Raw genomic sequence first — 12,425 nt, forward strand, 5'->3', positions numbered from 1 at the left:
CGTCAGTATTGTCTGCAAAAGTAAAATTCTGGCGAGTTTTCTGTTCAAAGAATCGGAAATACGATTTGCAACGGGGGAATTTCGCTAGCAAACTCACCTCCACTCAGAGCGGTCATGATTTATCTATAGCTATTTTTAATCATTATATTACAAATAACTACTACAGATATATTCTTTGTTTATCCTAAAATTTGTTCTTAAAGAATATTAAACTTCAACAATAAAATAAACGATCGTCATACATCACGCCTAGCAACAAGCTGTTTACGATACGTGCCATAAAATCTTGAATCGACAATCCACTTGACATGTCGGTAAGTCCAAAAACGGAGATACAATAATGACAGTTCTCATTAAGAATTACTAAAAGACTTACTTCGAGGCTTGTACTTTCGATAATGATCGTTACAACGACCTTTCCTGTCAATCGCAAAATTCTTAATGAAGATACGCTGAAATCTTAAAGAAAAAATCGTTATTATGTCGTGAAATATATTTGTACCTATTTATATTTTAAGTAAAACGTCACGATCGTCCTCAAGGCGTCACTTGCAATACGGAAGTAAAATTAAAAATAAATCTCTGTTTATTCTTATTATTGCTACAATATTATAATTAATAAAATTACTTAATATAAAAAATTAATGCAATAAAACTGCCATTGTATCTTGGTTATATGTATATATTTATATACAATAGAATTTACTATATAGACAGATCAAAATTTGAAATTGCATTATAGTGACAGAAATGCGTTCAGCAGTTTTTCAGTAATCTGAGTTATGTTAATCTGAGTGTTAAAAGTAGTACCATTGCTCATTAAATTCGTATATATTATATCTAATTCGTTAAACACACGCAAAAAATATCCGCAACAAACATACACATGAGATTAAAATCTTGTTTATTTTCACGAGTTGTTGATGAATAAATGTCAACAATTTCAACTTTAAGTACTTAACAATAAGACTTCACTTTCAAGAATCATATCATACAACTATACATTTAGTCAAAGGAAATTATGTACGTTGTTTCTATCTAGACTAACGCATTTTTTCTATAATTCTTTCTCTAGTATAAAGTGGCACAAAGTCACCGCAATCGAACATTGAGTTTACTTATGATCTCAAACACTAGGAAACATCTAAGACAACTTTCATGCGGTCTAGAGACAAGTTCCTGAACCATAAACCGAAAGTGCAGCTAGTTTAGAAAGTGGGTACCGGGGGTGTACGCGGCCGCGTCATGTAAGCGAGTTGATTTCACGGGATTCTCGCGCGCTTTCCACTGACATACATTTACGTTTCTTGTCGTAAAGTAGATGAATCGCAATAGATACACATATACTGGGTAAGAGAAACATATATAAACCAAATAGAAAATAAATAACGATACGATTTAATATACAATAAAATACATTCTACCCGATGTTATGAACATAAATGTTATTATTTTTTTAACAATACTTCTATTTGTGGAATTTATTTGCAACATTAAACGAGTCGTTGTAATATTGTAACTGAATTCAATGACTAATTTTAGAGGAGTGATGTATTTAATTTAAACAACATAATTTAGTTCGATACTTTAGTTAAATATTGTAAGATTTCTATAGTATTTTCTTATGAATATCGTTAACACGGAAGTTTTAATTACTGTCTGCTAAAAATGTAATTAAAATCAGTTTATAATATTCATTAACAAAAATAAAATGTTTTATTTATTTATAATAAAATTACAGCGACATTCGCATGTTTATTATTAATTTTCACAATAATACGAATACTTTCAGCTTCTTAATAATAAACGTCGTCTGGCGGAAGTTTAGTTACGTTATGCTTTGTCTTCTTCTTGCAAATGTTAAATTGATGTGACAGAAAGAAGACACAGTACATATACAGCGGGTACAACATTTATGATGACAATAAGGGCCATTAGTGTCGTATTAAGTTTATTTATTATATTTTTATCACACGATATCTTGCAATGGTTGATCAAATAGAAATTATGGTTACGAAACTTGCAAAAGTCAATGTCGAAATTTTCATATGAGTCGGTATTAGAAGGGCCCACATATAATTTGAAGGCGACGTTTAAGGTCGTGTTGGCCTCGATTATTTGTCGTTGAATAACTTCATGGTACTTGTTCGATTTCAAAAGTTCGAACCTTGGTGATCTAATTTCCCCTCATTGTACATTCAAAGAGCGTAACGAGACTGACGGCCCTTCAAGGGTGAGCTGGTCTTGCAATGATACAAACAAGCAATCATTTATTTTTAATCGAATAAATGAATTAAAAACTCCAGCGTGGACTGTATAATAATGATGTACTATAATTATATACAGTACATTTATACGAGCAGTTTCGGCCACGCGTTGCTGTAGCTACGACCAATATTATATCCTATGATATTGTTTAGCCACGGTTTTCTGAACACGCTAAACATATTGATACTAATTTCATGTCAAAATATACAGCGGTTTTTGTGTAATGCACGTTAAAACACTGTGATCTTTTTATAACTACAAACACATATAGCATAAAATATAAGAAAATATATATCTTAACTGAGACTTGATAAAATTTGAGTTCAACTAATGAGGATTTAAGCAATTTAAGTTATCAAGATTACCGATTTGGCAGTCTAGCTCTAACGCGTTAATCTTAATCAAAGATTGCAGGATCATTCCGGGTAAGCAGCTCTGAAATTTCAGGCACTCAATTTACGTTAATTATTATTTTAAAGTACATGGCGTAAGTTTCTTCATAACTTGAATGTATCAAATGAAAAACTGTCACGTGTGTATCCAAAGCTCATTGAAGCAGCGTGGTGGAATAAGCTCCAAAACCTTCCCACAAAGGAAAGGACGCCTTAGCTTAACAGTGGGCCACTTTCCGACTGATAATTTACATTATACATTTTAATGAAATACCTATATTTTTACTTATAGGTACAAAACTTAATTCTAATCTGAGATATGGATTTATATTCTATAATAAAAATTTATGTTTTTAATAAATTGTATTTTGTTGAAATACCCAACGAGGATAGAAGTAATAAAACATTAAAATAATTTAAGTAATAACTAATAAATGTCACTGTACTGAGTCTTGGATATGTCAGCTTTTCAAGAGAACAATTCTGAAAGTAATTTATGAGGCGGGAGTGCGTCACAAAATTTGTTCCGTAATATGCAATGCAAACACAGTATTAGCACGTAAAATTAGGAATTTAAACCTGCACTGATTCAAATCTGTAACCTTTCACGTTTACCAAGTATCTGCTAATGAAATATACTAATATCATAAATGGGTAAATATTGTTTGATTTTACATACATTAGAAGTAATCTCGTGACTAATGAACCAATTGTAAAAATAAAAACTATATTATTCCTGAGTGTATTTATAGGACATAATAAAATGTCTGTATTAATAAAATGCGCCCGAGTGAAGACAGAGCGGATCGCTAGTAGGTACGTCATGTAAATAACTAATTGTCGCCCGCGGCTACGCTTTTGTTTTAGGGTTTGCTCGTCAGATGTCCGGCACAAGTTACCGAATTTCATCAAATTCGGTTCAGTGGATTGGCCTTGAAAGAGCAACAGACAGACTGACAGTTAGACAGCCAGAGTGACTATCGCATTTACAATAATAATATAGGAGCATAGATTATTCTTTTATGGTACAAGTAATTGCACGTCAGGGATCAATTAGAATTAAATCAAAATAACCAAAATAATTATGAGTATAGTATGGTAAGTATCGAAATTGTATGCGATATGTTTCTGATAAAGTACTTACAGTACTTCGGTTACATTGTATGACAGCTTATGATGTTACTACGGTAAATTCGCTTCTATCGTAAACTCACTAGACTTATTATAAACTAACGGTGTTTACAATTATACGATGACATATATAAGCATCTGAGCCGCCTACCGTTAGTTCCTATTTTGAATAAAGTCACGTGTTTTTTTACTACTTATTTAAATTACTCGAAGGTCATCACATCACATATTTACCGGCATACTTAGTAATGTTTTGAATTATGCCAGTAACTACAGGTATATAGGTCATAACAAATTCGATCGACCCTTAGCGAAGCCGTCTCCATTATATGTATGTTATTGGATAATTGTAAATGCCGTTAGTTTATAATAAATTAAACCAGATTGTGAATTCCTAAAATTATAAACACACCAGCGCACCTATCGAATTTTAATAATTTAAATGATCACTTTTTTTCACTTTACAATCTGTCTAGATCTAATTTATTATAAACTATTTATTACAATTTTACGGCGCCATTAATTTCATATTTATTACACGTAGTTGTTTAACTAACATTAACTTTACTTACAGCTGCTGCATTGATTCCACCAAATCGTCTTTTCCTTGGAACTAGATTCAGTCTTCTTTTTATCAGTCTTCTTAAGTTTCTTCTGCAACTTGCGACATTTTTCCTTAACACTAAACTCAGTCTTGTTAGCCTCTGTCGAGTTCACTTTGTCCTTCTTAACATTCAGTCCAAACTTACCGCTCGCCATTTTATTATTGTTGTTACACATTTTTATCAATTTATCACGCCGCCAGCCGTGTTAACATTTTCGTATCATAACAGTTGCATGACTCGCTTCGGCTGTTATATTAAAACAAATTTATTAAGACCTATATAATTACGTTATTTATAAACACGAGCGATTGTCGTAAAGATATTCAACATCGATTATTTTGTTGTCGAATGAAACGAAATCCATAAAACTAAAAGGCTTTATAGATTCATTTCGAGGGGGCCTTTGGCCTTGAGAGGGTCATTAACATTACTAGTTGATATCTGAAACTAATCTAGCTTCTGATTTCATTGGCTTGCCGCTTATCTACCGCATTGTGTATTGTATGGGTACTAGCGAGTGAATTTAAAACGGTATAATTATGAATCATTTAAATGAAATTAATTGTTGGTTTATTTAATAATGTCTAATTAAAAAAAACATGTATAACAAAATAAAACCTTAATCCTAAAATCTTAGTCTTACCTACATCGAAAATTAAGACAAAATTTCGAAAAATATATATAATGTCGATCAGCAAAATCGCTGTATAGAAATTATAACGAATACTGATCACATAAAAAACAAAAATGGTTTTTTATATATATTTTGTTTTTTTTTTTACCAAACATCCTAAACTATGTTTAATTGTAATTATTTTTAAATAGGTACCTAGTTGAATGGAAAGCTGTCACAGATAATAAACAAGTATGCGGTTTAAAATCTCGACTAAATCACCGTTAACGCATTAAATATCACAGCAACCTTCGCGACGGTAATGACTGACGCTTCAATTACTTTAAAGTAAACAGAAATGATATATTATCATATTGTATTTAAATGTTTATGTTCGTTTAAATTAGCTCACAATAACTGGACGAAAATTAAATTACCTTTATGTATTACAAAGGATAATTTATGAGAACTGTTTTATGTACGTATATTCAATTAAAACGTGCAAACAATAAAATTTAAAAATAATTAAACAATTATTCTTGTAACATTAAGAATTATATATGTATAGGAGAATTTATTTACGTAAAATATTAAGAATTTAAAATACTTAAATTACATTTATAATTGTATAATAAATAATTTAAAACTTTTCAGCATTCAAAACTTATTTCATAATCAATTCGTGGTGTTGCGTGTATCTTTATATACATTTTTCATATATGCAAGCGTCATGGTCTTCGTTTAGAGTTTTGCACAATGGGTATAGATGAAATTACAAATACGCAAGCTATAGATCATCAGATAGACCTGCGACAGCCGACAAACTATTGAAACAAACAATGGATAATCCTCAACCGTGTGATGAGTTCGCTATGACCCAATAATTCGAAAGTACCGTAACGGATTTTAAGTACATATTAGTATTATATTCGATAGCGATTCAAACGCATTGCTTATTTATCTTTTAATCAAACCACGTTCCATCATAACTATTGAACGACGCCATGCGTTAAATATATTTTGGAGAATGATTTTTTGACATAATTATTTGTTATTATTAACAAAATGGAAACAAACTTTAATTCTTGATTGGAATATTTCGGTAGCCTGGTGGTAAAAGGGCTAAAGTACATTTTTGAGTAAAAAGTTAAAGACATTTTGTCATTTGTCAAATTATTAAATATATATACATTTGTGCTAGAATGGGATAAATCTAACAATACAGTATTACACAAAAATCATATGTTACATAAAAAACCAGCGTCATATTTTCATTGTTTTTATTCTGATTACTAAAAGTGTTATTCTTATTTATAGTAGCTCTTTTAACACCAAGTCACAGATTTAATTACCTAATACGTAGGTTAAAACTTGAAAATTTAATTAGTTCACATAATCAGCATAACATTTTATATTGCACTAGTAATGTATCTACGATCGAAGCGTGTAAAAGCTGACATTATGTACCATAATGAATGAAACCTACAATACAAATCTAACAGTCGTTTCCGCTATTGGAACATTCACACTTAACGGTGGTTCTGTTATTCCAATCTGGTTCACGAAACAATAAAATCATATAGATGTTTTCGCGGGAACCCGTTCTACCGTAACATTAATGTCATCACCCTTACGTAAAAAAATATATTAAGTATAATCTCTTTGGTAGATAATAATAATTGATTAGTGTAATTTGGTTACCAAAAAGTTTATATATAAATTTTATAATGAATTAGAAAAAAAATTTCAGCCAAGTTTAAAGGTCAGTTTTTTTATAATTAAAATATACGTGTAAATATATATCAGCAAATAAAAATAAAACGAAAATTAAATTCGGAACCCGTATTACGAGTGCTTACCTACTCCTACTACGAATCCGAGTGCAGAAATTTTGACACAGTTTCCGAGCGGCTAGTTGTTATGAGGTCGACGAACTGAGCCGTGTTTTGATTTAACCGTCAATTCAACATCTGCCAATTTTTTTTTTGCTGAAGAACCGCAGTTACAGTTAAAAGAGCCACGAAGTAATCGCGGACCGTTTTAATTACTTCATAGTCACGTTGTAGTAATATTTCCCGTTAATGGAAAGTGATATTATGACAGACGAGATATCTAAGAAACCGTTTAATATGTCTTCAATTGTTAGAGGCATCGTGTTTCGTTAAACATGCGTGGATATATTTCTATGAATATTAAATATTGTTGATAGAGTTCAATGACTTTTAATTAAATATTTTTAAAATATTTTCTGAGATAAGATTTTACGATTTCACATAATACTGTTATTACTTTTTGTCTATGGCCTTTTAGATTATTTATTCATCTGAGATGGAAATTATTATTCGGGTATTTCGTGTTCGCGAGGCGCCTATATTTGTACGCAATTTTCAATGTCCATTAGTAGTAGTAAAGGTTAACGAACTCCGAGAACAAGAAATCGAAATAATTTTTATTTAATAAAATATCATTAGCTATTTAAATTATTTAACTTTAAAAAAAACTTTAATATTTATTTAAGAGATTCTATTAATAGTATTTCGTTTATTTAAACAAAATAATTTTATTTTAAGTTTATACAATGGAATTAAGGGCGGTTGCCATTTGGTTTGTCAATGGACATATTATTTGCCGTCCTTACAGATATCACATGTGTGCATGTGTTTCTATTTGAAAAATAAACAATCAAAATAATCAAATACTAATTAAGTCACCTGATTAGATAATAATCACTCATGTGAGAATACTCAATAAATGAAAAAGTTAAAAATATCGAATACGATATTCTATATTTCCATACATAAGCATAACATTCAAAACTAGTGAGAATAAACAGAACTTCACCTAACATAGATATAATTCCAATTAAATTCAGCATGTACCTAAAATGTAGTTCCATGATCACAAAGAACTTACATTATTATCTGTGGCGATTACTTTAACATGATACCTGTCCATTAATGTATAAAACGTTTTATTCCGCTTGAATTTTTTCATATAATACATTTAAAAAGTATATTTAATACAAGGATAAAGTAGCGTAAGTTACAAATTCCTATAATCGATATAATAAAACGCTCAAGACCGTTCATTACTCGCTATATTTTATAGAAAATATACTCTTTATGATCATAAAATCTTGAGTGTTGAGAAAGGGTTAATACTTTAAGCATCTTAAGTGTTGATATCACGAGAGATTGCCGCATAATGTGATTATACCTTTTATTACAATAAGAACTACAAAGTTGTTTAAAATAAATCATTTGTTCATAAAGTTATTGGAGGGGCAATAGTGGTTTTAATAAACCAACTGATAAAATTAATAGACATAATGGTAACTAGAATATTTTCTTAACTAACATACTAATTTAATGAAAGAATTATAAAGGAAATTTAAAGAAAGGTTAAGTTTCTGGAAAATAATGAACATACAATATAAGAGATACAAATGAATCGGCGAACTACCCATTTTTGAAATCGGTTAATGTTAACAAATAAACTTTAAAACCGAAAGTATAGGAATATATATTTGTTTTATGTTAAACAAGTTAATATAATTTCGCGCACGGTTTTCCGCGAGTCTTGTTATTACATGAATGCACTTCCTAGGCGTTGCGCTTGCGCATACGAAATGAGGCACCCACGACACTGAGTCACGTCCGCAAACGACTCTACTCGCTTTGTGCACGCTTAACGATATATGAAATTACTTTTGCAGCCTGATTTGATTTCATTATTAATCAATGTTAAGCATAAGTTGTAAAAAATAATTAATCGACTTTTATAAATTTGGAGGTATATTAAATTAAATATACTTAACCCACGTCTCGATTTTCGTTTAGACGAATAAATAGAGAACAAGAAATGGGTCATACGATGCAATGTTTAAGTAGAAATTATCATATTTTAAATAATGTCATAGTGAAGAGCTTCACTAAAATGCGTCCAGACATTTTAAAATTACTTAATAATTTAGATATCTGTAATAAGATCGATCGATATCCATAATTATTAAATAAAGAAAAAAGTATCTATGTATATGGATTTATACGAACGCCTTATTTATATCAAATACAATTGAATATACTGAAAATTAAAACAAAGCATGTCCATCTATTTTTATCGACAATTGAATACAAAACTCGGTAATTTAACGTAAAGTAGGCATTGAACAAGTCTAAAATATCTGCAGGACATCCTTAATGCTTCATAGAAAGAGCTGCTTTCACAAACTGATATACGAACACATTCACACAGTATTTGCAATGCATTTTGTACAAAGTTTAGTAGGCGGTATTTATATTATTAGATATTTAAATTCAGTTTCTATACTAAGCTGATTTAATATGACTATCTCTTTCACGCCTATGGGTTTAAAAGGTAGCAACCCTTTTTATCCTGTTACGTTTCATGTGTAAAATTTATATCAGCTCTGCGGGTTATTACGAAAATAAAATTAAAAAAAAAACCTTTACAAGATGGTTTAACACTGAGAATTATATGCACAACATAAACTTTTATATATCTAGTTAATACTAGCAAATTAAAATAAAATTTTAAAATTTATCGTGTGAAAATGACCTTAATCGATCAAGTCGTAATAATTTAAGAATACCGTATAATCATTTATAATTTAGGAACAGTATTGAGAAATCTATTCTTATAATTACTATAATTTAACAGCGTGATACAATGAATGAAGAGGCCATTGCGACACGAAAATCTACTTTATCCATCAAACTAATAAAGGTAAAGTGCGTTAAGTTAAGTAAGACCAAGGTTAAAGTTTTACATCTCGCCGAGTCCCCAGGCTTGAAACGATAGGACAGGATTATACGCAGGATGTCTTTACGGCTTCTCAGAACGTACTGCCAAGAATGAATTTATTTGCGATGGATGGTAATACTCCTTAGAAGTATTTTTAGTGCTTCGCTTTTATGACATCGCCCTGTATAATAAGTGAGGTCTATTAAAATAAAATAAAAAGTTTTTTCTTTCCTTTATATTTAATGGTCTGTAATAATAGAATTTTAGACAAACAATTTAAATTTACCTGCTAATCATGGATTTATTTATTACAAATGTATTCTATAAAATACATTATTACAATGTTTTAAAAATCTTCAATTGTTTAACACCCCTGCAATAATAAAAGACACAGCTACATTTAATAAGACTACAAAATAACAACATTTTAGTTCTACTTCTATTAATGCATGTTCAAGTTATTAAAAAAAGGTCAATAAAATGTTAACTTACTCTTATTTCAAGGCTAATGTCAGATTATGTCAGGGGCGAGGCGAAGTTTTACATGAAAGCGTCGGTCGGGTAGGCCTTTTATTTTTGTTCTCGTTTTAGAAATGCTTTCAAGGGAAGCCTAATGTCCAAAATATCAAAGCCTACCCCGAGTGACGTGAGAAAAGATCGTTCGCGAATGAATATAAAACCTCGCATCGATTGTGATATGATGAATGAACAAAAACTAAACTAAAGCCTTTATATTAGAAGGATGTTTATTATATAGTGTTCAATTGTTTACAAGTAAATAAAATTATATTCGAGCGTATTATTGATTGATAAAACAAAAAAAAATAATTAAAACATTTAAAGAACAACTAACTTACCATTGAACAAGTTCTTGAACCACCTATCAAAATAAACTAAATAACGAATCGTCTAAACGATAGACTCCAAAAAAAACATTGTAAAATATAATATGTATATCTACGATATCATACGGATAAAATGTCTTTGTTCCCGAGAAACACACAATGCAATATAGATAAAATGAAATCGCATTAAAATTCCTACAGATCTCATAATAATCTGTCAGACGTACTATTATTCAACTACTTTCTTCTACGTATGAAAGCGCATTAGTCTGAGTTTCATTCATACGACAAATAAAGTATACACGTTCTTCGAATGAATAGAACAAAGATTCTTTGGAGTCGCGTTTTGACCCACAAACGTGTAGATCAAATTTCAACCATAAAGCGAGCATCGTGATCGCCTAAGGCACGATCGCAATCGTTTATGTGTACAACAGTTGTTATTAAAATAATGGTTGCTTGCACGGAGTCTTTTCAAGTAATAAAGTGCATTATTATACAGCGAAGCGCTCTCGCGATGTGACATGAGATTGCAGAAATACGACTTGTAAATAGAACCTTCCCATCTTGAAAAGCGTGTAGTTTATTCATTTAGTTCAGGTTCGATTGTTGTATGTTTATTCAATATTATGGTATAATTATAAACATTTTTTAACTAAGTGAATTGTTTTTTATGCCGCTGTAACCCGAAATATTCGTTCCAATATAAGTTGAGGACTTTTCGGACAATTCACAGTAACGTTACCGGTCATTTAGTCCGATAGTAAACAATCATTGCAAATAGCACAATAGCAAACAAGCGGGGCCGTTGAAGAGCAGACGTTAAAAAACTCATTCGGGCTCTAGTACGTAGCTATAAAGGAGGAGAAGTCACAACAAAAACACGACAGCGAAATCGTTACGACATTCCAGCTGCGCGGGCACATTACCTACGGAATTTACAAACACTGCGGTTTTTATCACGGTCTTATCGATCGTCACTCGTATCGTGTTTCGTGGTTCGTAGTGCAAGCGCCGATGCGCGTGCGCTGCCTATACGCGCGGCCGTTACGGCGGCCGTCCAATGCGACAATGTGACTCCATGTTGCCGCACGCTGCCTTCCCAGCCTTTGCCTAGTCGCCTCTCTCTTTTAAGTTGACACGGGCTATGGCAACTTCAGCTCTCCAACAATTAATAGTCTATTTTCTTGAATGTTAATAGCCTTGTCATTTCATATGGTGAAACGTCCAGACTTGTTCTGTAAAATGATGAAACGACGACGAACAGGTTCATTCGGGGTGATATTCATATCATTTTAATTAAAACTTATCGCTAGCTGTCCTTCAAATAAATTGAAAAATCCTGATAATGTAATCTAGAACTTCAGAACTTGAGGACGTGTAGATACAACGCAATGTCGGTTATTGCTTTTTTATAAGCTTTATAAGCTTCATATTGAATAAAAATTGCTTAAGAAATATTAATAATGTTTGTTGTGGGGTTTGGCTTATAGTTCATTTAAACATATAGAAAGTACCTGAGTCTGAACAGTTTAATTCAGTTATATAAGCTACTAGTACACCCAGCCACGCGTTGCTATGGCTACGCTATACGTTGAATTAGTTTGTATGATAATGTTCAACTAAAACTGTCTCAGAAACAATTGCTGAATATAATTTCACGTCAAAACATTCAGCGATTTTTGCGCGATATGTTCAAAAAAGCAAGCAAACTTTTTATAGATATAGATAGGTATACCCCACTCGTACTATACAACTGGCAATAATACCTTCAATAAGAACTGTGTAACAATGATTTGCAAAATAT

The 12,425-nt window shown here is 31.1% G+C and overlaps 1 protein-coding gene across 4 annotated transcripts in view; it reads right to left on the reverse strand.

The window, feature by feature from the left end:
• LOC113400563 (long-chain-fatty-acid--CoA ligase 1) overlaps positions 1–12,425 on the reverse strand; it is a 62,446-nt gene that overhangs the window by 19,839 nt on the left and 30,182 nt on the right. The window contains exons 1-2 of one of the 4 annotated variants that reach the window (XM_026640192.2): positions 11,548–11,699; positions 4,364–4,642 (exon numbers count right to left, since the gene is read on the reverse strand). The exons of 1 other annotated variant lie outside the window; for it this stretch is intronic. In XM_026640192.2, the coding sequence (XP_026495977.1) occupies positions 4,364–4,571 (208 nt within the window). In that variant the 5' untranslated portion in view covers positions 4,572–4,642; positions 11,548–11,699. Of the gene's footprint in view, positions 1–4,363; positions 4,643–11,547; positions 11,700–12,425 lie in introns of those variants that run through there. 2 more of the 4 variants (XM_026640193.2, XM_026640194.2) reach the window with 2 other exon arrangements.

Source organism: Vanessa tameamea, chromosome 17 (assembly GCF_037043105.1).
Source record: "Vanessa tameamea isolate UH-Manoa-2023 chromosome 17, ilVanTame1 primary haplotype, whole genome shotgun sequence".
Lineage (NCBI taxonomy): Eukaryota > Metazoa > Arthropoda > Insecta > Lepidoptera > Nymphalidae > Vanessa > Vanessa tameamea.